The sequence below is a fragment of the Podarcis pityusensis genome, assembly GCF_964106645.2.
Source record: "Podarcis pityusensis genome assembly, chromosome: 6".
Taxonomy (NCBI): Eukaryota; Metazoa; Chordata; class Lepidosauria; order Squamata; family Lacertidae; genus Podarcis; species Podarcis pityusensis.
The window spans coordinates 7,268,657-7,294,892 of record NC_138030.1 but is presented as its reverse complement, the minus strand read 5'-3'; the positions used below and the strand labels follow the sequence as shown (position 1 = coordinate 7,294,892).

Sequence of the window (26,236 nt, the reverse complement as noted above, 5' to 3'; positions counted from 1 at the left end):
CTATGTTGCTAAATGCAACTGTATGAAATTCAGTCAACAGATTGAGACTGAACACAATCTTCTATGGTGTTGATGATGATGAGCCCAGGACACAATACAAAATATCATTTGTGGTCCTGTGCGAAGTGAAGCAGCAGGAGGAAGCAGGAAATAAACAGGCGAGAGAAGCCTGTTATTTGGGGTGAAATTAGGCCTCAAATGTGATACAGCAGAACAGGGGAGTCAGTGAATGTGACTCCCCTCCTCTCAAGCATCCCAAAAACCTGCTGGAACAAAGAGGACTTAACTTGGTGCTGCCTGAACAAATAAAAAGGTATCAGTAATATTAAAATAAAAAAAATCAGCAAGAGCAGAAGATTAAAAACAGCATAAAACCAATTCTACCAATGATTAATTAAAATGCCTGGCAGCAAAAAGATAAGGGCAGCAAGTCCCAGGAGAAAATGTTCCACAACTGGCCCTCACACCTGGCTTGCCTTGGTCTGCAAAAGCAGCTCCTCCTCCGAAGGTGAACTTGACACCCAGGCCGACTGATGTGGAGGAAGTATTCCTGCATTGCAGGGGGTTCAGCTAGATGACCCTTTAGGGTCCCTTACAACTGTACTGTTTTCTGATTCTATGATTCGCAACAGAAGAAGCGCCAGCCTTTTGAAATGCACCTCAAAATAAGGTTCTGTTTTTTTCAGAGGATAGTCCTAGAATCCTAGGAATGGCAGTTTAAGGGTGCCGGGAAGTATAGCTCTGGGAGGGCTAAACTACAACTCCCAGGATTCCTTGGGAGAAGCCAGTGGCATGCTGAGGTCCAAGGTTCACACAATGCACTTAAAACAGGCATCCCCAAACTCGGTCCTCCAGCTGCTTTGGGACTACAATTCATATCATCCCTGACACTGGTCCTGTTAGCTGTGGATGATGGGAGTTGTAGTTCCCAAACAGCTGGAAGGCCGAGTTCGGGGATGCCCGACTTAAAGCGTATGGTGCTTCATCCCCATCCCCGAAAAAAAACAAGATATCATGGGAATTGTAGTTTACCCCCACCATTCCGAGCACTTTTAACGAACTACATTTCCCAGACGTCTTTTGGGGGGGAAAAGCCTAGTTCTTTTCATTTGTGGTTATTAACAGAAGCTGCAGTCGTGGTTTCCTTCCCAATTTCGCAAGTAACGTTGCGCGCAAACGGCGTTTCTCCTATTGTTCGCTCGGAAAAGGCGAGGAGGGCAGACGCCGCAGCCCAGCCCGTGTGTTTCACCCCGATTAGCTCACCCGACCCTCCTCTCCGCCCCGTTTTGGGGATGGAGGCGTCACCTGAGCTGACGTAGCCAGGCTGGCTGACCCTATATAAAGCGCCGCAGCGGCAGCCCCAGCCTTTAAATCCATATACGCCTCTGTGTTTTTTTGTGGACGTGGAGTGTACTCCCAAAATCTCCTTTGCAAATGGGCTCCGTCGCCTAGCGTTTACTCCCCTGAGCCAGGTCACCTGTGGTCTGAAGCCGCTGGGATTTTGCTGAGCGAAGCGTTAAGTCTTAAAGGTAAGAAAAACCCTTTTCCCTCTCTCTTCCTTTTCTTTTTCTGGCCGCCATGTATCAAGGCTCTTCTCGCTCAAAGATCTGTGAGCTTCCGCCGTTAAAATTTTTTTTTAAAGCATATTCATCTTGGGGCATGAACGTTGCGCGTAATTGCGTGGATTTAAATCGCTTGCATGCTGTTATTATTTATTAATCCCCCCCCCCCCAATAATTCAATCTGCTGAATCCTGGGGGGAAAACACTACAGAGGAAAGCTTCGCTGGCTTACCTTTGGGGTTTTTGTAATTTATTTTTATTTGAAAGGTAGTAACACGCCTGCTTAAGGGCCGTCTGATTTTTAAACCTCTGAAAAGTGAAAGGTGGGCTGGCGGGGGGGGGGGATCTTAGGTTTGTAATTTCGCCAAGCACACTTTGCTGGAGAGGCTCGGCTCGAAGTACACAGCGACTCAGGAAACCCCACTGAGGCCAATGCGACTTGCTCGCATGCAAGCGGCGCTTAATTAGGTTTGCCACAGAAGAAAGCCCTTATTGGAGGCGGCGGCGGGACGTAGTTCCGAGCAGGCTGTTAAAAGCGCTGGAGAAGTTGTGAAATTGGAAAACGCCGATCTGTGTTGGCTAAAGCCAGCGCCTCGGGTTATGGCGGCTTGCTCGACTGCTGCGGGGAGGGGGGGCGCAGGGTGGGGGGGGAGCGACCTTTGCTCCACACCCCTTCCAACTTTTAAAATGTGTTGATGGTACTGAAAAGTGGGAGGAATGCGCGGGTTTCGATCGTTCAAGCAGTTAAGGGAATCGCTTCGAGAAGGGGGAGATTTGTTTTGGTAAACCGTAAGGGCGTGATTGTTTACTTCCTGACGGTGCATCCGCTGCGAACAAAGAGTGAACGTTCTACTCGCTTGATGAACGTTCCATTCCCGGGTCCCAACGTTCCATTCCCGGGTCTGAACGTTCCATTCGGGTCTCCGCCCTTTCTCGCGGCTTGCAGACCACCGCCTTATCCAGAGGGGAGGGTGGGGGGGGCAAGGTTGACTGGAAACCTTTTAATTTTATTACCTGCAACCCAGTTGCCACCACTCGGGCGGTAGTTTTCTTTGCGTTTTTCTCTCCCGCTGGTGGGACTTAAATATTTATCCGTTCGCTCCTTTCCAATCCGCCGCCTTTCGCTGGCTGACAGCTGTGCAGCAGTCCTGCCCCTGCATGTGTTGGCTTTGTGGCCATATTGGCTGAGAGCAAACGCTCGGGGCACCCACGCCAAAATTCGGCTCATTGTTCGAGCTTTTGCATATATATATTTTTCTACATCTGTTCCCCCCCCCCCCACTCTCGCTTCCTCCTCCGTGCCCCGAAATGCTGTTTCGGCACGCAAAAGCGACACGCGCCCTGCTTGTTTGTGTCTTTCGACTGCAAAGGCTGGGGGTTGAGGAAGGAGGTTTCTATATGTAGGTTGCAGCAAGCCAGTTCAGTCCGGATTGTGGCTGCTTGGCTGTGGAAGACTTCCCCCACCCGCTAAACGCGCGCGCGCGCGCACACCCACACACACACACACACACACACACACACACGAGAGAGAGATATGAGAACATTCTGTAGAAAGGCACAAAGGAAGGGAGGATCTGGCCACCCACACTCCTGAGTCAATTGAACGTGGTGTTGAGGTCCCTCTACCCAGCAAAAATCTCAATTATTTTACTTGAGGTAGAGGGAAGAGTTTAGCGTGTGCTTCTGGCTCGGAGTGCATTTTTGTAGCCCAGAATCTCTTTCCACTTGAAAGGAACTGGGAATGCGCGAGTCTGTTCTGACAAAAGAGAGAGGTGTGTGTGTGTGTGTGTGTGTGTGTGTGTGTGTGTGTTTAAACTGGTATAAACCAGATCTCTGATTTCCTGTTGGTGGTTTTGACTCATTTAATGCCATGTGTCCTCTGCTTTTTACCAAAACAATAGACTAATAATGTTCCATGTTAGTCTCTTGGCAGGTTGATAGTTTACAGTGTGGTAACATGCAACCCCCCCTAAAGTTTAAAAGGGGGGGGGTTCAAAGTAAAGGAGATTTCTACTCTTGCAGAGAATGGCTTTTGTTGGTTCATGTAAGGGCTTAAGAGAAGTTTTGCTTATTCAAATCAACGCCTGGGACCACATCTAGGGGAACTCTGTGGGGCTTCTTAATGGCCAAGGTCAAAGGGACAGACTTGACTCCTTGCCCAAACAGTGCACCCCACTTTTAACTTTTTTGGTTTGTTTGTGTGTTCTACTTTTTTTTTTTTTACTCTGCTTTCAAGTTGACTGTTTACAAAAATGTAAAACAATAGAAACCTCATATCTATATAATTAATAAAAGCCGCAATGCAACAAAACATTGTTCTCTACAAGTGAGGGAATAATGCTGTTTTAGTCCTAGGGAAAAAGTAAAGCCCTGCATTTTAGGGAGGGGGGCTAAGGGGGTGCCAAAACAACCCAAAATGAAGTTTTTAAATTTATCTCTCTGTCCACAGGGAACATCTTAGTCTGATTTGTGTGAGTCCTCCATGTAGAAAAAACTTTGGCTGGGTCTGTTGGGAGTTGTAGTCCAGGCATAGGCAAACTCGACCCTCCAGATGTTTTAGGACTACAACTCCCATCACCCCTAGCTAACAGGACCAATAGTCAGGGATGATGGGAGTTGTAGTACCAAAACATCTGGAAGGCCGAGTTTGCCTAATCCTGTTGTAGTCCAACAAGGTTGGGAAAGGGGTTCTAATGAGTGAAATTATATGGAAATATTACATTCTAGCGCTAGCACATTTTCTTTGGTCATATTTACATTATAGGCTTCCAGAAGAATAACATCACATCAGCACCATAAAGCACATGGCTTCTCCCCAGAGATTGTTGGGAACTGTAGTTCTCCCCCCAGAGCTACAATTTCCCGCACCCTTAACAAACTACAACTCCCAGGATTCTTTGGGGGAAGCCATGTGTTTTAAATGTGTGGTGTGGCTGAGCCCCCACTTTCTCCACTAAATGCAAACTGGTTAATCAAGAGGCAGCATGGGGTATTACTACAAAAATCCTACCATCACCACATCCTTGAGTTAGGTTCAGGGCCTGAGCTTGAATCCAAGCTTGAAATGTTCAAATGTTTTTTATACGATGCAAGCCAGCCAAGTTTACCAAATGGAGTGCTGTTTTCTCTTTTATACACAGCAGGCTAATTTTTCTCCTGAGTTGCCTAGTGTGTTTTGACCGTTCCTGTTAGATAGTCCAGACCTGATGAAAAGGTTGCTAGGAACTGGGAGCTCCTGCCTTTTGAAAAAAAAAAAAAAAAAGTTAGCCAAATACAGACAAAAGTGTCAGTTTAATTCTAAACCCAAAATATTGATTGGCAAATTTAAAATGTCATGTAAAATTAATCCCTGCTGCTTCTTGGTCTTCTTCCCTCTTACCCCATGTTATTTGCACTTTGCGGCTGATCGTTCCTTCTGCTTGCTTCTGGGCGCAGGCAGGAAACGTGGATAAATTATTATTATTTATTGAATTTATATACCGCCCTGTACCCTAGGGTCTCAGGGTGGTTCACAGAATAAAATCAAGATAGAAAACCACAAGATAGTAAGGTAAAGGTAAAGGGACCCCTGACCATTAGGTCCAGTTGTGGCCGACTCTGGGGTTGCGGCGCTCATCTCGCTTTATTGGCCGAGGGAGCCAGCATACAGCTTCCGGGTCATGTGGCCAGCATGACTAAGCCACTTCTGGCAAACCAGAGCAGCGCACGGAAATGCCGTTTACCTTCCCGCCAGAGTGGTACCTATTTATCTACTTGCACTTTGACGTGCTTTCAAACTGCTAGGTTGGCAGGAGCAGGGAGAGCTCACCCCGTCGTGGGGATTCGAACCGCCGACCTTCTGATCAGCAAGTCCTGTGGTTTAACCCACAGCGCCACTTGCGTCCTGCAAAACCACGAGATACCTAATAACAATAAAACTGCAGACCAATAGCAGAGGTTTTGGTAAAAGGTACAAATGCAGAACCAAGCCAAACTGACAACTGTTTCTTCCCTCACGGAAGTTGGATTACAGGCAGCTTACTTCTTCCCCCAGCAGTTGGCTGTTGTGAGCCTGTCTGCTTTGAGAGGCTTGGCTGTGCCAAGGGTTCTGGAGTTTCGCTTCGGTCTCTGCCCACGCACCATCTCCAACAACGTTTGAAGTTTTGTTGTGGAATGTGCTGCCGCAGCATGAAACATCTGGCAAGCACTCCTGAAAAGGCTGCTCAAAGAGGTTCTTGTGTAACAAACCAGCTTCGAGAAAACCATGCCATGCAGAACTGGAGGCAGGGACCCTTCTCATGCGCTATAGACCAGTAAAGACCCGGTTTGCCCCATGCCCTGCAAACTTGGTGGGCAAACAGATCAGATCACTCACTGAGCAGCCTGGAACGAATATTGCCATGCCCTCCTCCACGCTGCGTTTCTGATTCAGGTGCAAACTTAACCCGCAATCCTCCAGCCAGTTAGCAGTGCTGGGATGTGGTGAAATGTTCAGTGCCCTCCAGGGATGTGGGACGTCTGATGCTCCCGATTTTGTTGAGCGCCTGCTCTCCCGTCAATCCCAGCCAGCGTGGTCAGGGCAGATGGGAGTTGTAGTCTAGCTGCAAGCAGAGGACCACAGGTTCTCGGTGCCCACCTGGCTCAAATGGTTTGAGCAGACAGCTTCTTGCATCTTGAGGAGAGCTCACACAGGTGGTCTTTGCATGGTGGGTGGGTGGCGCTGTGGGTTAAACCACAGAGCCTAGGACTTGCCGATCAGAAGGTCGGCGGTTCGAATCCCCGCGACGGGGTGAGCTCCCGTTGCTCGGTCCCTGCTCCTGCCCACCTAGCAGTTCGAAAGCACGTCAAAGTGCAAGTAGATAAATAGGTACCGCTCCGGCGGGAAGGTAAACGGCATTTCTGTGCGCTGCTCTGGTTCGCCAGAAGCGGCTTAGTCATGCTGGCCACATGACCCGGAAGCTGTACGCTGGCTCCCTCGGCCAATAAAGCGAGATGAGCGCCGCAACCCCAGAGTCGGTCACGACTGGACCTAATGGTCAGGGGTCCTTTTACCTATAGCCACTGATGCCTTTCGAAAAGCATGGGAGTGAATCTTGCCCTTTCAAGCGGCCTGTTCTGGCCTGGGACTGAGGGGAATTGTAACTTCAAAAATGCAGAGGGCACCAGGTTGGTTGGCATCTGTCTGTCTCGGGAGGCAACAGAGGAGTGCCCCTTTGGGGGTGAGCGCAAGCTGTTGGACGGTTTCAGCGCCTGCTGTGGCTGTAGAGACTGATAGGGGAGAGACATGTTTTGTTGCAGCTGGGGCAGAGGAAGGCGTCCGGTTGTGTTGCTGCAGATGCCCCATAGCCTTTCTCCTGTGTTCGTCTTTCTGCACCGGGTTACAGTCTCTCTTTATTACAGCTACTCTTGTTTTGTCTCCCAGGGTTTACAACTTGCACAAGAACGAAGACAAAGAAACATGGCAGCAATCCCGTCAAGCGGCTCCCTTGTGGCAACCCACGACTACTACCGAAGTAAGAAAGGGGAAGGGGGCGAGTTGTGCAGGGAAAGGTCCAGAGTGAGCCCTTGGCGTCTCCGGGACCTTTGGTTGTGGGGCTGGGAAATACTTACGCTTCGTGCCTCATAAGAGTCAGTGCTGCAGGTCTAGATCAGGGTTTCCCAGACTCGAGTCTCCAGCTGTTTTTTTGACTACAACTCCCATCATCCCTAGCTAGCAGGACCCAGTGGTCAGGGATGATGAGAACTGTAGTCCCAAAGCAGCTGGAGTACTCTAATGCGGGAGTCAGCAATCTTTTTCAGCAGGGGGCCAGTCCACTGTCCCTCTGACCTTGTGGGGGGCTGGACTATATTTTTTTTGGGGGGGTGAATGCATTCCTATGCCCCACAAATAACCCAGAGATGCATTTTCAATAAAAGGGCACATTTTACTCATGTAAAAACACGTTGATTCCCGGACCGTCCGGAGGCCGATTTAGAAGGCGATTGGGTCGGATCCGGCCCGCAGGCCTTAGTTTGCCTACCCATGCTATAATGGTTAGGGTGTTGGACTATGACCCGGGAGACCAGAGTTCGAATCCCCACTCAGCCATGAAGCTCCCCGGCAGACCTTGGACTAGTCACTGCTGCTTAGCCTAACATACCTCGCAGGGTCGTTGTGAGGTTGGGGGGGAGGAGAACCATGTACGCCAGCCACCTTGAGCTCCTTAGATGATAAAGGTGATATATCAATGTAATTGATGATGATGATGATAATAATTAATAATAAATAAATAAATAAATAAATAATAATAATAATTAATAATAAAGGTGGGGAATGAAGTAAAATTAAAGATGAATAAAAAGAGGGGGGAATAATATGTACAAATAACACTACAATGGTACCTCAGGTTACAGACGCTTCAGGTTAGACTCCGCTAACCCAGAAATAGTACCTTGGGTTAAGAACTTTGCTTCAGTTTGAGAACAGAAATCGCGCAGCGGTGGTGCAAGGCCCCATTAGCTAAAGTGGTACCTCAGGTTAAGAACAGTTTCAGGTTAAGAACGGACCTCCGGAACGAATTAAGTTCTTAACCCGAGGTACCACTGTAATGATAACAGTAAATCACCATCGGATCATGTAAAGGACCTTTTTATCATGTTAGAATAATAATAATAAAAGACCCCTGTTGGTGGGCTATTTTATTGCAAAACCATGATGCTGTGGGCACCCTGGCTCTTTCTTAATAGCCCCCCAGCGCCCAGAAATGGATAGAGGCTGGCTAGAAAATACTATGCTTGCATTCACCACAATCATGCACAGATAGCTTGTGGGAGGGGGCAGGCGTTCCTGTGACTTGCACTGGAGTGAGTCTGGAGCAGGGAACAAATCAGGGATGTCCAAACTTGGCCCTCCAGCTGTTTTGGGACTATGATTCCCATCATCCCTGACCACTGGTCCTGTTAGCTAGGGATGATGGGAGTTGTAGTCCCCAAACAGCTGGAGGGCCAAGTTTGGCCATCACTGGAATAAATGAAAGGAAAAGAAGACATCTGCTCGCCGGCTTCTCCAGACCTCTCTGGGTATCTTGAATTACAGTGGTGCCCCGCAAGACGAATGCCTCGCAAGACGGAAAACCCGCTAGACGAAAGGGTTTTCCGTTTTGGAGGTGCTTCACAAAACGAATTTCCTATGGGCTTGCTTCGCAAGACGAAAATGTCTTGCGAGTTCCTGCGGGATTTTTTTCCTTTCCCCCCCCCTTTTTCCCAAGCCGCTAAGCCGCTTATCAGCTGATCCGCTAAGCCGCTTAACAGCTGATCCGTTAAGCCACTAAACCGCTTATCAGCTGATCCGCTAAGCCGCTAATAGCACTAATCCGCTAATGGGCTTGCTTCGCAAGACGAAAAAACCGCAAGACGAAGAGACTCGCGGAACGGATTCTTTTCGTCTTGCGAGGCACCACTGTACGCTGCTCAGCACCCACCTCGCCCGGGGCCTCGAGTTTGCGGGGGCCGCTTCTCAATAATCCCAACATCCTCCTGGCGTTTTATTCCCGTTAAGGGAACCTTCCTAAACGTTAGCGCAGAGGGAAAAGGTGCTGCGTTGGAGCCGAGCCCCCATAAAAGGTCAGCTCCAACGGTTCTGCTAAACAAAGCCTGAGTTTGTTGGACGGGAGGCTGAATGTCGTCCTTTGTCTCTCTCTGGGCTCCGAGCCCAGTGTGCTCTTCTAAAAGTGAAGCGGGGCTGGTGCTGCAGGAGAAACCAGTAAGGGAAAATGGCCTCCTTGGCTAGGTGGGGTCCCCTCTCTGTTCCAGTTCTGAGAAATTCAGTTCTTTAGCCAGCAAGAGTTTTGAGAGCAGCTGCTGTTTGGTTGTGCAAGCCAAATGCTCTGCAAATTTGCTATTTGTCGGCAGGCAGCGCTCCAGAAAGAGTTTCCCGTTGCTTTGACCATTGCTTCCAGTGGAAGTCCTTGCTAGAGACAAAAGTAGTGTCCGGTCTCTCCTTCCCAGTTTCAGAAGGTCTTCCCACGGAACACAGCACTGGGGTTGGAGCCACACCATACTTTTAATGCAGATTAAAAGCTCACAGCTCCTCTCAAAGAATCCTGGGAGCTGCCGTTTACCCCTTGCAAAACTACAATTCCCAGCACCCTCATGAAGTGGCTCTGACATGGATGTTCACGCCGTGCAGGTTGGGAGTAGGACTGGGCAATATATTGATATACAGTGGTACCTCGCAAGACGAATGCCTCGCAAGACGGAAAACTCGCAAGACGAAAGGGTTTTTGGTTTTTTGAGTTGCTTCGCAAGACGATTTTCCCTATGGGCTTGCTTTGCAAGACGGAAACGTCTTGCAAGTTTGTTTCCTTTTTCTTAAAACTGTTAATACAGTTGCGACTTGACTTTGAGGAGCAACTCATAGCACGCGGTATGGTAGCCTTTTTTGAGGTTTTGGTGATTTTTGAAGCTTTTCCAAAACTTTTCCGACACCATGCTTTGCAAGACGAAAAGAACCGCAAGACGAAAAAACCCGCGGAACGAATTAATTTCTTCTTGCGAGGCACCACTGTATCATCCAAAAACGGGTTTGAAGTCGTTATCGTGATAAAAAGTGGGAAAAATGTGGAAAAAGCCGTGAAGCCAGATGATGCTTCTAAGTAGCTCTGTCCTTATTTCAGACCTCGTGATACATTGGTATGTCATGAATACCTGGCGATATAGCACGATGTTGAAACCCAGATACGGCCCCGCCCTGGTTAGAAGAGAGCCAATGTGGTGTAATGGTTAAGAGCGGTAGATTCGTAATCTGGTGAATCCGGTTCGCTTCCCTGCTCGTCCACATGCAGCTGCTGGGAGACCTTGGGCTAGTCACACTTCTCTGAAGTCTCTCAGTCTCTCTCACCTCACAGAGTGTTTGTTGTGGGGGAGGAAGGGAAAGGAGAATGTTAGCCGCTTTGAGACTTCTTCAGGTAGTGATAAAGCAGGATATCAAATCCAAACTCCTCCTCCTCCATAGGGAGAGCTCTGCTGTGGTTTGTGTTATTCCTGCGTTCAGCAGGAACTGTGGTGCATGGTGATCTAATGGGGCAAAAACCTCTTGTCTTGCAGGGCGTCTGGGTTCCACTTCCAGCAACAGCTCCTGTGGAAGTGCAGAGTATGGGGAGGTCATCCCTCACCATCCAGGTCAGTATCTTTGCTTTTGAGGGTGTCGCCTTTGTGGGGGACGGTCCCTGGGCTGCCTGCAGGCTCGTTTTAGGGTACCTCTTTGGTTCCTCTGGAGCGCTGGCTAGGACCGTGATGCCTTGCTCTTTGGCCTCTGCTCTTGACAGGTGTGCAGTGTGTTTTAGGGCAGTGCCACCAGTTTACCGGGTGCGCAGGGACCACTTGCCCAGCTTTGGGGAAAGGGGGTGGCAAGTTCTGGCAAGGTCCTAGAGTCCTCCCCCCTCCTTCCTAAAGCAGGCAAGCTCTTGCTGGGCTTTGGGAAGGACGAAGGTGGGCTCTACGACCTGGCCAGAGCCTCATACCTGCTTCCCAGGCTTTGGGAAGGGCTGGAGAGGGCAGCAAATTTTGATCTCGCATAGAGCACCATATCAACAGGGTCTGCCCTTGGTGGGAGTCCTGTGGCTGGGGGTGATGGAAGTTTTAATTCAACAACATCTGAAGGGCCTGGCTTCCCTATCCTTGGAGTATGTTCAGGCCTCTTGTGGAACTTGGGTCCAGGATACCTTAAGGACCGTCTGAGCTCTTGTATCTCAGATCAGTCTCTGACATCCGGAGAAGGGCTGTTAGTTGAAGTTCAGCTGTCTTCCACTACAAGCCATGCATTTTGTGTCTCTGGTCCCATTCCTGCGGAACACTCTTCCAGTAGAGATTCATAAGGCATCCTTGCTTTTGCTCTTGATGAAGACTTTTCCTGCCCACGGGCAAATGCTGCCATTTAAAACCTTTTGAGTAGCCAGCAGTTTTAACGATTGCTTTTTCCCTGGTTTTATATTTTGTCATGTGCATATTTTTGTACAACACCCTGATTTTTATTTTTATATGTGTGTGTGTGTGTGTGTGTGTGTGTGTGTGTGTGTGTATGCTTCTATAACATATTATTTTTAACTTTTATTAATTTTTTTTTAAAGATGTTTATTAAATAAAATAAAAGTAGTTAAAAACAACTCAATCTTTCCGTTACTTATCTTTCATTAGCTTGTTTCCCGGACCTCCTCGCGCCTCCCTTTTTTGTATTCCAGTTCAGTTTGTTAGTTCAGCAAATCCTTCCCCTCTTTGTTTATCCTAGTCTTTAATCTTAAAATATTGTGACATTAAATTTTTACCTATTAGTAATCGTTAACTTTTATTAAATTTGTATGCTGCCTTTCATCCAAAGACTACAGGGTGGTTCACAACATAAAAATACAAAATGAAATACAACATACATAATAAAACAATCCAATAGCCTCCCTCCCACAGACACATTTAAAAGTCCGTAGAATGTTCACCATGCCAAACGCCTGGTTGAAGAGAAACTGTTTTTGCCTGGTACCTAAAGATATGTAACAAAGGCAGCAGGCAAGCCTCCCCGGGGAGAGCGTTCCACAAACATGGAGCCACCACTAAAAAGGCCCTGTTCTCATCTTGCCACCCTCTGGACCTCTTGCAGAGGAGGCACACAAAGAAGGGCCTGAGATGATGGCCACGGGGTCCAGGTTTGTTTATATGGAGAGAGGCAGTCCTTGAGATATTGCAGTCCTGAGCTGCTTAAAGCTTAATCGGTTAAAACCGGTACTTTGAGTTGGGCCCGGAAATTAATTGGCAGTCAGGCCAGGATTGATGAAATGTGCTCATACCGTCTTGTTTCGGTGAGCAATCTGTCTGCCAAATTCTCCACCAGTTGGAGCTTCTGAACATTGAAGAGGAGTCCCCATTTTCTGACTGTGACACTTGTGTCCATTCTCATAGGTCTCCCCAAGTCTGACCCTGGGCACTGGTGGGCCAGCTTCTTCTTTGGAAAGACGACCCACCCAGTCATGACAACTGTGTCGGAATCCCCAGAGAAGTAAGTGAAATTGTGCCGAGTTTGGAAATGGAATATCACGTGTGTGTGTGTGTGTATGTGTGTGTTTGGATCTGAAGTGAGGATCTTGGAAAATCGTGAACAGACGTGTAACTGGGATAGGAGATGTGGGAAGCTAATGTTTTCTCTGCCCCGCTGTTCTTCACTGATTGTGTAACTAGCTCAATCCTTGTTCTTCCTGTCTATATACTTCCTAAATGGGTAGATTAGTGTTTGGGTTAACTTTGGAAAATACTTAAGCGTTGCATTATATTTCCAAACATTGGCATATGGTCCTATGTGGGGATGGGTGGAGTGTGTGCAATGTAAAAGATTTGTATCTGTTATAGAATCAGAGTTGGCAGGGACCTCAGGGGTCATCTAGTCCAACCCCCTGCCATGCAGGAACCTCAACGAAAGCACCCATGAGAGATGGCCATCTCAATTCTTCATTTAATCCACACCTGCTTTTCTGCATCCAAATAGCTAGGCGAGAGGGAAGATTTGCGTGCAGCGCAAGTTTCTAGTCCCCTGTGCAAGGCCATTTATTTATTTGCCTTATAAAAACGAATCCCTAAGCAGAGTACAACAACAAAAAATGTGTAATACACACTAAAATTAAGCAAATGGCTGAAAGCAAATGCTAACAGTAATAAATCAGTAATAACAAAAAGCATACGCTCTTTGCACATTAAACTCACAGTAGCTAGTGGGGAGAGTTTATCCCTGGTCAGGCCAACATAGGCAATTTCTGGAGAGAGAGAGGATATTGGGTAGATATAATTCAGATTTAGTGGGTTTGGGCTTCTCAGTAAGCACATTTAGGATTGCTCTGTACGCTTTCAGGGGAAGTGGGCTACCATATTGCTTAATCGGTAGAGTGTGAGACTCCTAATCTCAGGGTCCTGGGTTCGAGTTTCACGTTGGGCAAAAGATTCCTGCATTGCAGGGGGTTGGACCAGATGAACCTCGTGGTTCCGACTCTACAGTTCTGTGATTCTTGAGTGATGATACTGCCGTTCTGACCCTCCGATCTCTCTCCCCTCCCTCCCCTTTGACCTTCCAGCTCAGGCACTTTCCAGGTGGCGAACGGCATGATCACATGTGGCCTGGCTCAGGACGTGATGAGGAAGCGCCACGCCAGCGAGCCCAGCAAACCGAACGCGGGTCCCACCGCGTGAGGAGGCTGGCTCCCCCCTGGCCAGACGCTTCTGACTTGAACGCTAGGAGGCAGAGCCCATTTTCCACTCCCCTTCCCCGTAGAGTAGGGCAGGCTGCTTCGAGTACTCCTTAGACGTAGGTTTTTATAAAAGCAAGAAACGGCAACTAAAAAGGAAAAAAAAAAAAGAGAAATCTTCTGTACCATCCTTTTCTACAACTTTCTTTTTCTTTTCTTTTTTTGGTGCAGCTACGTCTTCTAACCCCTCCCTCCCCACCCAACGAAGCCTTGTTTAACACTTCATTCTTGTTTTGTACTCGTCTGATGGAAACTAATAAATCCTGAGCAGCCTTTTAAACCGCTTGCGTGTGGCTTTGTACTCTTGCGAACGGGAGGCGCAAGTTATTTCTTGCCCGAAGAAATTTAATAAGAAGAATAATTTTATTGGTATACCGTCCATCTTGACTGGGTTGCCCCAGCCACTCTGGGCAGCTCAAACAAAATATTAAAAACACAATACAACATCATATGTTTAAAGGCTTCCCTATACAGGGTTGCCTTGTTACTAAGTGTTAGTGCAGGTAACATGGCTTGACCTCTACATTTGAGAGGGACTGTAGTACAGGAGGCATCACAAGGGGTCACACAACCGACCAGAGCAGCGCACGGAAACACTGTTTACCTTCCTGCCGGAGTGGTATCTATTTATCTAGTTGCACTTTGACGTGCTTTCGAACAGCTAGGTTGGCAGGGACCGAGCAACGGGAGCTCACCCCGTTGCGGGGTTCGAACCACCGACCTGATCGGCAAATCCTAGGCTCTGTGGTTTAACCCACAGCGCCACCCGTGCCCCAATCCAGGTATACATGGAACAAAAAGCATTTTTTGCTTCCATTTGCCCAGATTTCTCATCTGTCTCCAGCCATGAGCCAGAGGCATTTGAGGAAGGGGGGGGGGGTCCGTTTGCGGCTTTTAACTTTCCAAAGTTAACGGCCTGCATTGCTGGTTTAGCTTGACGAAACACTGGCTTCTGTGCACAACTTGCTCAGCCCTGAAACCTCCAGCTTTTCCTCCAGCTGTTTTTATCCTGCCGGCTGGGAGCATTTTAACACAGTGAAATTGACAGAGGTGCTCTTGTCCGAGACCCAAAAAGTACCGCACTGAGATCAAAGTTTCCATCAAACCTCAATCCTACAAGTTCCGCTTGTTTTATTACAGAGGCAAGGAGCATTCCCCCCCCCCCCCCACACACCACCCAAAGGCCACATTTCCTCCTGGGCAACTTTCTGGGGGCCATATACTGTGGGTGTGCAGGGCCAGTGGTAAAAGTGAGCTGAGCAACAGATGTGAATTTTACCTTTCTACTGCACGTTAGTTTCTACACAAGCACACTACAGCGTGGGTAGGCAAACTAAGGCCCAGGGGCCGGATCTGGCCCAATTGCCTTCTAAATCCCGCCCGCAGACGCTCCGGGAATCAGCGTGTTTTTATATGAGTAGAATGTGTGCTTTTATTTAAAATGCATCTCTGGGTTATTTGTGGGGCATAGGAATTCGTTCTCCCCCTCAAAAAATATATAGTTCAGCCCACCCACCACATGGTCTGAGGGATGGTGGACCAGCCCCCTTCTGAAAAAGTTTGCTGCTGCCTGTACTACAGTCTTCCATCAGACAAGCAAGAGATTATCCCAAGAATTAAGAGGTCCATTCCAGCCAGGAAGAAACACCTACCGAGGTGCAAACCAGAACCAGAAGGGTGAGGCCTGGGGAGATTTCTGAGGGCCAGACAAGAAGGCTTGGAGGGCCACTTTCAGCTCCCTGCCGCAAGCCATGCCTCTGTTCCCTTAGGAGTCTTTTCAGCACCTCTCATTCATTGCACATGTAGATTGTGGTGATCCAGGCAGACTAGAGTAAGGTTGCCAGACGTCCCCGTTTCCCGGGGACAGTCCCTGGATTTGCAAACCAGTCCCCTGACAAAATCCACTGAATACGACTGAAGTTGAATAGTGTCTCTGGATTCATTGAAAAAAAGAACTTTAGAGAGAGCCTAAGAGAGGCAGATGGATGTTTCCTGGAGAAAAAGTGAATTTGCAAATTTGGAGCATTCCAAAACCACAGGGAAAGAAGGCAGCATCCATTCTGGTGTGTTTTCAGCTACCAGTTTGTGTTGCCATCTGCAACACGCCTCTGCGTGCTTCTGTGCTTTCAAGTCTTGCATCCATTTTCCTGCATAAGCCCTTTTAGAAAGATGGCCATTGTTTTGACTTTTCGGAAACATCCGCCCCTCAAAGATCCTGCCCAGCCGCTCCCACCCTGCTACCACATTAGCACATTAACTGGGGGAGAGAGAGAATATGGTTTGTGGTTTAACAGCTAAAATACCGGTGATACAACCAGCTCGTTGGCAGGAGTATCGGTTGTCAAAAGTACTTCTTCGCCAGCTAAAAAGCACTAATTTGATACAGTGAAAATCAGGACACGGAACTACTTGGGCTCGCTTGACAGGTACGAGCTAAAGTTACCCATAGGAACACTGGAAGCTGCCTTATGCAGAATCAGGCCCTTGGTCCATCCAGCCCAGCTCTCACTCAGCCATCTAATCACCACATAGATAAGACTCAGGCAGCACCCAGAGTCAGGCAGGAGCGGAAGAAGCGAAGAGCAGTTTCTGCCCCCTCCTTTCTGAAAACATCATATCAGGAGATTCTCGCAATGGGAGGGGGCGAAAATATCAACATTGCCCCCATGGAAAGGCAGATCAGGAGGTCTTGCCGGCATCATTCTGTCACCTGGAAGAGAAAAAAAGGTAAGTAGGATGCCAGGAGTGCCAGCTTCTCTCACAGGTGAAGCAGGGCATCTCTAACAACAGGTGGGCCTTTGAGAAAGCCTTACCTGATGAGTGCAATTGGACCTTTGTGCCCATTTCATATGTTACTTGTGCAAAAATACATCTCCCCTCCTCTGGCCCCCTGGCCCCAACAGTCCCGCCCCCCCCCCAAAAGATGGAAAGAACCCAGAGATTGGTTTGAAAACCAATCGAATGAGACCAAACGGAGAAAACCATCCTCCTTACCCAGGGGCCTCTCTCTGGTGACCAGCGGAGCCCGAGGTCTGCACTGACTACAAGTCTTCAATGATGATGCCATCTGGATGGAAGAGAATGAAAATGAGAGTCAGTCCAGTCGCTGCCCTCCCAGGCCAGGTCAGAAAGGCCTGCCAGGCAGGGGAGCAGGTCCTGCAGGACCCCCAGCAGGAAAACCTGGGAGGCAAGGACCTTAAAGCAAACAAGGGACAAGGGAGTTCGCTGTTTCCAAGGCGTGGGGCTTACCTTCTTTGGGTCTCCGCTGGAAGCATGTGAGGTCTGGCTGAATTACTGTCATCTGCAAAAAAAAAAAATCCGGGTCAGGTGATACTACGAAATCCACCCTGAATGGGTGCAAGAGAGCACAGAAGCAGCCCCAAGCCAAGAACCACGGGCCTCCTGGGCAGAGGTGGAAGGGCAGCAGCAACCCGGGCTTTAAAGCCAGGGCACACTATCAGCAGAACAAACTGTGCACACAGAATAGGCTTGAGGCTTGTGAAAGCATACTACAACTACAGATTTATTAACCATAAATCAGGACAAAGAAACATGTCGTCTCTCTCAGCGTCTTATCAGAGAGAACGGGGAAAACAAAAGCTATACACAACGGAAGTTCCCAGCAAGCTGTGCTGGAATGTAAACAGACGTGTGACACGCAACAGTTCCACATGTCTGCTCCTTAAGGTGGAATAGAAATCTCAACAGGGTGTGTTCTTGCGGGGATGGAAGCAACCGCAGAAATGAAGAGAAGAAGGCGAGGTACTTACTCTGAGTTGGGGGAATCTCCATGCCATGGCCAACAGCAGAGAAATGCTGCTGGCTGCTAGCTCCTGAGCCTCCCCAGTTTTGTCAAGGTCATATCCTTGGAGGTCCTGCGGGAGCAAAAAGCGTCTCAGTTGGGGCCAAAGCAGCAGGGCAGGCTCAAGCGCCTCAGCACCAAGCAGGTTGTGGGGAGCGCACGTGGGACACTTACACTGAGCAGCTGGAGGAGGGGGCCAGGATTGGGGGCTTCCATCAGGAGACTCCCCAGCAGGAGCCGGAAGTGGCGCTTCAGTTCCTGCGGGAAAAGAGAGAAAAGAAGTTGAGTGCTGGGCAGATGCAGCGCCGGGGTGCAAATATCCACCCAGTGCCCCCAAATTACCACGGATAGTGTTGGGGTGGCCGTAGCTGCGTACTGGGAGGGGGCAACTCTCCCCCATGCCGCTGCGGGAGAGCAATCCCCTCAGAGGCTTGGGAGGGAAGCTGCACGCCCGCCCGCCCGCCCGCCAGCCTTCTTGTTGGCGGGGTGCAGCTGGTGGGCGTGCACGGAAAGGAGAGGCTGCTGGCAAAGCCGTGCAGCTCCCCACTTGCTGGGGCACCCCTGAGAGGCTGGCACCCAGGCACAACGCACCACTAAGCCCTATGGGGAAGAAGAAGAAGAAGAAGAAGAAGAAGAAGAAGAAGAAGAAGAAGAAGAAGAAGAGTTTGGATTTGATATCCCACCTTATCACTACCCAAAGGAGTCTCAAAGCGGCTAACATTCTCCTTTCCCTTCCTCCTCCACAACAAACACTCTGTGAGGTGAGTGGGGCTGAGAGACTTCAGAGAAGTGTGACTAGTCCAAAGTCACCCAACAGTTGCATGTGGAGGAGCGGGGAAGCGAACCTGGTTCACCAGATTACAAGTCCACCAGATTACTTAACCACTACACCACACTGGCTCCCTGGAAGAGGCCCTGAGTATCATCTAGTTCAACGGCCTGCAATGCAGGAATATGCAGCTGTTCCATATGGGGATCGAACCTGCAACCTGGTCCTTTGTCAGCACCATGCTCTAGCCAACTGAGCTGTTTCACAACACAACATGGCAGCTTTCATGCTCACGGTATCTGCTCCACCCACCCCGCACCTCTGCCCAGGCAGAAGACCTCATGCCACCAGCTCCTGAAGGGACCATCAGTGGCCTGGGAGAACTGTTGGGGCCCTTGCCCCTGCACACACTTTCCCTGGGACTACTCGGTTCCCCAGATTATGAGTCTACCGCTCTTAACCACTACACCACACTGGTTCTGGTGCTGCATGTGTGTGTGAAGAAGAAAGAGCCGTGCAAAGGGAAGTCCGGACAAAGGACATACCTCTCTGTCCTCCTCCTTTTGTGGGCCCCCAAGAACAGCCTCCAGAGTCCTGTGAAGGATGGCACTGAGCATATCACCGCTGAACTTTGGCCTCATGATACTGCAGAGATGAAGGGGAGCAGTTTAGACGCTGCCTCCTCCCAGTCCCCCTTGCCCCCTTCTCCCTCCTGCCTCCTCTTCCCCACCACCTGGAGCTCCCCCTGGAGTTCTGCCCCCCCCCACAACTGCATCCATCCCAAGGACCCCACTCACCTCAGCTGGATGAGGGCCTCCAAGGCCACGGCCAGGGTCAGGGGGCCATCCCTGAAGTTCTCCAAGGGCCCCAAGATGTCCTGGAAGAGAACAGAGGAGGGAGGTCAGCTCTTTCCAGGGGCCTCCGGAGGACGGCTCTGACCCCCAAGACCCAGCTTGGCTTTCCAAGGGAATGGCAACCCCTTCCCCAAAGCCCCTCCCTCCCCCACCTCCCTGTGGGGGTCCCTCACACCACCCATCACTCACCAGAATGGCTTTGGCCGTCTCCTGCTTGGAGCACTTCAGGGTTCGGAGCCCCCTGAGATCAGCTGCCTGGCACTCTTTGTTCACCCCCCAGGAGGTACCGCTGTTTGTCCTCCAGCAGCTGAAATACAAAAGTCAGGCTGTCAGTCCTTGATGGTGGGGTGGGGGGGCCTCTCCGCATCTGAGAGGGCAGAGTGGGGGGCAAAATAGGCGAAGGGATGGGGAACCTCAGCAGAATCAAAATAATAAAAATAAAATTTGATTTATATCCCGCCCTCCCCAGCCGAAGCCGGGCTCAGAGCGGCTAACAATAAAAGTAACACAGCATTCTAAAGTCAATTCATTTTAAAATCAGCTCAAAACCCAATTAATGGCAACCATTGGGCTAGAGTTCTGTGAAGATTGCCAAAGGAGGGGGTCAGACTGTGCCTTGGCCAAAGGCCTGGTGGAACAGCTCTGTCTTGCAGGCCCTGTGGAAAGATGTCAAGTCCCGCAGGGCCCTGGTCTCTTGTGACAGAGCGTTCCACTAAGTTGGGGCCACAGCCGAAAAAGCCCTGGCTCTGGTTGAGAGCAGCCTAACCTCCCTGTGGCCCGGGACCTCCAAGATGTTTTTGTTTGAAGACCGTAAGGCCATCCTGGTCTCTGAGGGCCAGACAGGTCGCCATCTCAAGGACAAGAGTGGATCCAACCTCCATGGACTGGGGACTTCTCCAGGACAAGAGGGGGATGTAATAAACGAAAATCTGCCCTTATTCCCTTATGGGGGACACAAGAGCCCTTATAGAGTCCTTTGTGGTACTCCATCGGTCAGAGAATATAACAGAGGTCAGCTAGAGAATATTGAGAAGCAAAGCAGCTCGTAAGCCTGATCTTTACTGAACTGTTGCAACAGGGTGCTCCCCTCACTCGCAGGAAAGGAGGAGGAACCCAGAACCCAGGTCTGCCCGCCCTTATATAGACATTTTAAATTGCCCGCCCTGGAGTCCAAGGCCACCCCCAGAAACATCATACATACATCACAGAAGGGGTGTAGCTCAAGACCACCCCCCAGACACATCATACCTACAACACAGAAAGGGCGGTCTACAACAGAAATCTGAGTGCATTGTTTACCTCCTGTCTGGCAGGTTACCAGTTAATCCTTACTTGATTGGATACCCTGGGGAGCCTGGCCTGTCTTTTGTAGTGACAAATAGTTCCTGAGCCAAGTCACAGGCTCACCCTATTCATACACAGACATACCCTTAAGACAGGTATTGTGAATGAAAAGACAATGGGGAGGCTTTTCCATTTTCCTTTCACCTTGCAGAGAAAACATTTGGTCAGTCTGTGAGCCAAAATGGCTCCGGGACTGCCTTCCTGTGCTGCCTCAGACATGTGGCCTATACATTTATGTACGTGTTTGCCTGGCAAATCCATAAACATTATATATATGTATATATGAGAGACCTTTATTTTTTTATTTCACGGGACTCAACTGGGCTGGGAAACAGGAACTGTCTTATCTTTTCCTTTGTTTTACTCAATGGGTGTAAGGTGGAGGTCAAGGGAGAGACAGGGGCAAATCTGAGACTCAGGTTTCCACCAGAAAAGCCCACCCAGTTTGTGACACAGATGTGATGCATGTATGCCGTTTTATTAAAAGGTGCTGGTAAAATTGACCTTTTTCTGCTTCTTCCAGTTGGCAGTTGAAAGTCCTGTTGCAACAGTTCATTGAATAAGGAGCCAAGACTCTGCAGGGGGCCCCAGGACTCACCCCCCCCCCCCAGGAGACGAAGAGAAAGGAAGAAATGCTACTTACAGCCTGCCCATTTCTGCCACGAAAAATTCCCAAACTCCTCTCTAAACTAGTTAACTATCTAAAATGCCCACCCAAGCCTAACTCTCACCCCAACCCCAGCCCTAACCCTACACCTAACCCTAACTAATCCTCTATAAACAAAATACATATGTACAGAATATATACAAAATAGGCACAAATGTGCCCTAAATAAAAATGTAAAATAAAAAATAAAGAACAAAAAGTAAAATAAATCAAATAAAAGTAATAAATCAATCAAAATCAAAATAAGAAACTGGAAAAATAACAGCAAACTAAACTCCTCTCCTAATCGCCACCAACTGCCACCAACTGCCACTAACTCCTCTTTCTCTACTCACCTCACTACTAACCCACAATAGCTGCCTGCAAGTGGGTGGCTTTTAAAGGAGAGGCAAGAGAGGTCACAAAGGAGGGCGGGTCCTGGTCACCGTGGCAACCCCCCCCCACACACCTGAGCCCACCTGGCCCCTCCCAAGAGGGGAGGCTCCTCTCTCAGAACTCAGAATCTTCCTTTCATCTCCTTCTTCCCAAAGGGAGACCATCCCCACATCCTTCCAGGCAGGCTAGGGGTCTCCATAGCGCAGGATTAGACCATCTGCTTGGCATGCACGTCTTCTGTCGTGGGCTGCATCTCGGGGGGGGGGGCTGACAATGTCCCCCCCTGTCCGAACCCCTGGAGAACTGCTGCCGGTCAGTGAAGGCGATGCTGAAGTCAGTGGCTGACAGGACTGACTCTGTCCATGGCAGCTTCCTAGGAATATTCCTCTGAAGTTCTTTAGCCGAAGAGGAGCAGGCTAACTTCTGCACCGGATCAACCATCAATTCCTTTCGTTAAGAGACAATCTGGGAAAGTCCCTGTTTAATATACAACAATGCCAGTGCAAAAGTTCTGAATGTGAGAGGAAGCAGAATTCTTCCCTCTGCAAGAAAGCCATAGGCCAAGGGGACCCCCCCCCCCAGTGGACTAGATGACTCCCAGGGTCCCTTCCAGATCTTCCATTCTAGGGGGTCAACTGCAGTAGACCCTTCAGATTTCCAAGCAGTCCTCCAGTTACGAAATTTTCGGGATATGGCCGGGCCCCCGGAACGGATCCTGTTCATCATCGGAGGTACCACTGTTCAGAAGTCCATATAAACCACGTGTCTGAAATAGTACAGGAGAGCAATCCTGAAGCCATTCTGATTCTCCCAATGACCTCAAATATTCCTCTGCAGGAAGGGAGGCAAAACGTGTCCCATTTTAGATTGTTGTCAAATTCTTTTCTGTTATTTTTGTAACTGCTTTTTTTTATGTTGTGCACATTTGTTTTATTTATATTTGTTAATTTTACATACCTCCCTTCATTTGAATATCACAAGGCGGTTTGCAATATAAAAACACAAAAATGCAAAAATATATGACATTGCCTTGGTGCCAGGGCCAGCACATCCATGAGTCAAGGTGAGGTGACTGCCTCAGGCGGCAGAATCCACAAGGGCAGAAAATCCCAAAGTCGATCTTCTTCCCCGCCCTGTTCCTCCTCAACCACCCCTTCTTCCCTGACTGGGGGGCATTTTGTGGTTCACCTCAGGTACCAAAATGTGTTGGGCCAGCCCTGCTTGGGGCACAGGTAGAAGGCAATTCATACATTATTGTTATAGAATTGATCATAATGACATTGAAGACTGCACTTGTAGAATAATAATCTTTCTCTGCGGTTTGATTTGGGGCTTGGATGTTTGTCCTGGTAACTAGAAATGCTCCTTCAACGTGCCCCGTCCATAGCTGTCAACTGTCCCTTATTTGGCGGGAAACTCCCTTATCCCAGCGCCGTGTTCCGCTGCTGTCCCTTATTGATGATGTCCCTTAAATTTCCCAGGTTTCATGCTTGCCCGGCTCGGGAGGGTAGCAGAGGCTCGGGGTCCTCCGCTGCGAGAGAGCGCGCACGCTGGCACTGTCGTCCTGTCGCGAGGAATTCCATCGGCCCTTCCCCGCCCGAGAGGGGGGGAGGGAGAGAGACTCTCGCCCACGCCGCCTGCGAGCCCAGAGGCGGCAGCGGTGGTGGCAGCTGAGGAGGCGGACTGAGGGAGGAGGAAGAGGAGGGGATGGGGAGGGACGCAGAAGGGCGGCGCTTTAGTGGCCGTCGTGGCACCGCAACCGCCTCATGCCGGATTGTCAATCCTACCAATGTATGTAACTCTTTACAATAGCAAAATCCCTTATTTTCGAGGCTGCTGGTCCCTTATTTTCAAATCTGTAAGTTGACAGCTATGGCCCCGTCCAGTGTGCATGAGCTTTTTACCCTTCACATGGTTAACTCTCGACATGGATGGGCCGTGGGGAGATTTCACATCTTGGAAGTTGCATCAGAACAGGAAGTGACTCTCTATTATCCCTGCAGGAGAGTGTGTAATCAGATCCAAGACCCAAGTTTTCCGTGAGGACGACCAAAAATAACATCAATTCACTGGGCTGTAATAAGCTTCAGATGCCACTGCAACTGGGTTGTGTTTTTTTAAAATATATTCCAGGCAGAAGTTTAAAAATTGCATCCTTAGTCATTTCTGAGCCAAGCGAAACTTTTGGCAGTCAAAGCAGCAACGAGTCCAGGCAGCTGGCTCGAATCATAAATAGTGATTTAGAGAGGAGAGTGCGAGTCGGGTTTTTCCTACAATCCTGTCCTTGAGCTCAAGTTACTGGGAACAGAATCAGGTTTTGTCAGCTGGGATTCCTGATTCCGTTAGCTGGAAGGAACTAATCCATGCTGTTTCGGGATGCAAACACATAGGAATTGCTTCCCGTTATATTTTTCAGTGTACACCGAAGATGTTTCAAAGCTCACTATAAGTGAGTGTTGAAGGATACTTGGGGTGACCTTAAGGACTCCAGTGCAGATGGAGATTTGCTTCCTTTCAGCCTGGCCCCATTCATCTGTTAATTGGAGAGTAGTTAAGGGTGCTGGAAATTATAGCACTGGGGGGAGACAACGGCAGTTCCCAGGTTTCTCTGCGGGAAGCCATGTGTTTTAAATGTATGGAATGGGTGTGACCTAGCTTGGTGTAAAGAAAAGCTAAAACAAGGGAGGTAAAAATAAACCCAACCTATACAAGTGAGAGGGACGCGGGTGGCGCTGTGGGTTAAACCACAAAGCCTAGGACTTGCCGATCAGAAGGTTGGCGGTTCGAATCCCCGCAACGGGGTGAGCTCCCGTTGCTTGGTCCCTGCTCCTGCCAACCTAGCAGTTCAAAACCACATCAAAGTGCAAGTAGATAAATAGGTACCACTCTGGCGGGAAGGTAAACGGCATTTCCATGCGCTGCTCTGGTTTGCCAGAAGCGGCTTAGTCATGCTGGCCACGTGACCCGGAAGCTGTTCGCCGGCTCCCTCGGCCAATAAAGTGAGATGAGCGCTGCAACCCCAGAGTCGGCCACGACTGGACCTAATGGTCAGGGGTCCCTTTACCTTTTATACAAGTGAGAAGAAACTGCATAAAGTTGAAATTTTATATTTCAGAAATCTTTGTTGTTGTTGTTTTGTTTATAGAAAAGTTTGAATAGTTTTTAAATGTCCCTTTATTGTCACTAAAATCAAACCAGAATTTGAATTTGAACGTATTTATCCTCCAAAGTAAAGTCTTCTTCTTCTTCTTTGGCGATCCCTCATAGCCGAGTAAGATTGTCTTCCATAAACACGGTTTTAACAATGAGTCTGTAAGTGACTGTGGAGGCCAATTCTGGATCCACACGTCCTTCCACAGTGGGGACATTGGTTTCCGGGCAGGAGTTGATCACAGTGTGGATTTGCCAAGTGTGCCTTCCTCTTAGCACATTTCTCCCTTGCGTCCTGAGTTCGAGCGTCTTCAAATCCCATGACTCCTTTGGTAAAGGCTGTTCTCCAACTGGAGCGCTCGCAGGCCAGTGTTTCCCAATTGTCAGTGTTTATAAAACTTTTTTTTTTTTTAGATTTGCCTTGAGAGAGTCTTTAAACCTCTTTTGTTGACCACCAGCATTACACTTTCCATTTGGAATAGAGTAGTAGAAGAACTACAATAAGCCAGAAAATCTCTGGAAAGAAAAAATATATATATTTAAATATATAATATATATTTTATATATTTCAAGAGAAAATATATTCTGAACAAAGTCATGAAGCTGGCCTTTGGGAAGAGAAGCGGGTCCTGCAATTATAGGGCTGGTCTTGTTTGAACAGAGCAGGGTGCCTTAGGCATTAAGATACAGTGGTACCTCAGGTTAAGTACTTAATTCGTTCTGGAGGTCCGTTCTTAACCTGAAACTGTTCTTAACCTGAAGCACCACTTTAGCTAATGGGGCCTCTTGTTGCCGCTGCGCCACCGCCGCATGATTTCTGTTCTCATCCTGAAGCAAAGTTCTTAACCCGAGGTACTATTTCTGGGTTAGCAGAGTCTGTAACCTGAAGCATCTGTAACCTGAAGCGTATGTAACCCGAGGTACCACTGTACCAGCAGGATGTTGGTACCAAGCGTCCAACCTTGGTTTAAACCCTTCATGCATTTTTGTAACCTCACTCACTAATCTTCAGGACAACAGCAGTTCAGATAGGGAAGGGCTGGCAAACAACGCTTGATAAGCCCCAAGGGAATGCTACACAAGCCCACGAGCACATAGGCAGGTCCACCTTGGAAAGCAGGGGAGAAGATGAGCGTCAATAAAAGAGCCACGACTGAGCCAAGGAAAATAGTAAGACCTATCCGTAGAGTTTAGGGTTGGGTTCCATGGACAAAATTGTGTGTGTGTTGGCAGATTTCTCCATGCTCAGATCCAGTATGAATTCCACCATCACATAACAGTTAAAACACATGGCTTTCCCCCCAAAGAACCCTGGGAACTGTAGTTTGGTGTAGGAGCTTGGAACTGGAGCTCAGTTGGGGGCACAAACTACAGTTTTCAAGATTCTTTGGGGGAAGCTATGACTGGTAAATTGATAGGGGTTTCTACCTTGCAAGGAACTTAGAATTGCAGAGTTCAAAGGGGTCATCTAGTCCAA

General features: G+C 48.8%; 2 protein-coding genes and 1 long non-coding RNA gene across 3 annotated transcripts; 2 read left to right on the top strand and 1 right to left on the bottom strand.

Moving 5' to 3' along the window:
- Positions 1–1,360: 1,360 nt before the first annotated feature.
- Positions 1,361–14,078, top strand: PPDPF (pancreatic progenitor cell differentiation and proliferation factor). Its single transcript, XM_081011686.1, has 5 exons — positions 1,361–1,529; positions 6,964–7,054; positions 10,626–10,700; positions 12,468–12,564; positions 13,628–14,078. Exons 2-5 carry the CDS (start codon positions 7,000–7,002, stop codon positions 13,740–13,742), a joined length of 342 nt encoding a protein of 113 aa, XP_080867812.1. The 5' UTR covers positions 1,361–1,529; positions 6,964–6,999; the 3' UTR covers positions 13,743–14,078.
- On the bottom strand, positions 13,846–21,359 carry LOC308480206 (uncharacterized protein). The gene is made up of 9 exons (XM_081011654.1): positions 21,211–21,359; positions 19,413–19,530; positions 19,167–19,246; positions 18,915–19,014; positions 17,775–17,858; positions 17,569–17,673; positions 17,048–17,099; positions 16,793–16,865; positions 13,846–16,508 (listed from the first exon to the last, which is right to left on the bottom strand). The coding sequence occupies exons 1-8, from the start codon at positions 21,219–21,221 to the stop codon at positions 16,840–16,842; spliced, it is 576 nt and encodes a 191-aa protein (XP_080867780.1). The 5' UTR covers positions 21,222–21,359; the 3' UTR covers positions 13,846–16,508; positions 16,793–16,839.
- An 855-nt stretch (positions 21,360–22,214) lies between these two features.
- On the top strand, positions 22,215–24,672 carry LOC308480266. The gene is made up of 2 exons (XR_013987973.1): positions 22,215–22,340; positions 23,091–24,672. It is a non-coding gene; the product is annotated as an uncharacterized lncRNA (long non-coding RNA).
- Positions 24,673–26,236: the final 1,564 nt, after the last annotated feature.

Excerpts from the sequence above, each read along its gene's own strand:
- PPDPF (XM_081011686.1), top strand. The coding sequence starts at position 7,000 with ATGGCAGCAATCCCGTCAAGCGGCTCCCTTGTGGCAACCCACGACTAC. Across the intron at positions 10,701-12,467 it reads GGTCATCCCTCACCATCCAG|GTCTCCCCAAGTCTGACCCT; the intron begins GTCAGTATCTTT and ends CCATTCTCATAG. Across the intron at positions 12,565-13,627 it reads GTGTCGGAATCCCCAGAGAA|CTCAGGCACTTTCCAGGTGG; the intron begins GTAAGTGAAATT and ends TTGACCTTCCAG.
- LOC308480206 (XM_081011654.1), bottom strand. Across the intron at positions 19,015-19,166 it reads GAGGCCCTCATCCAGCTGAG|TATCATGAGGCCAAAGTTCA; the intron begins GTGAGTGGGGTC and ends TCATCTCTGCAG. Across the intron at positions 17,100-17,568 it reads GGAGATTCCCCCAACTCAGA|ATGACAGTAATTCAGCCAGA; the intron begins GTAAGTACCTCG and ends TTTTTTTTGCAG.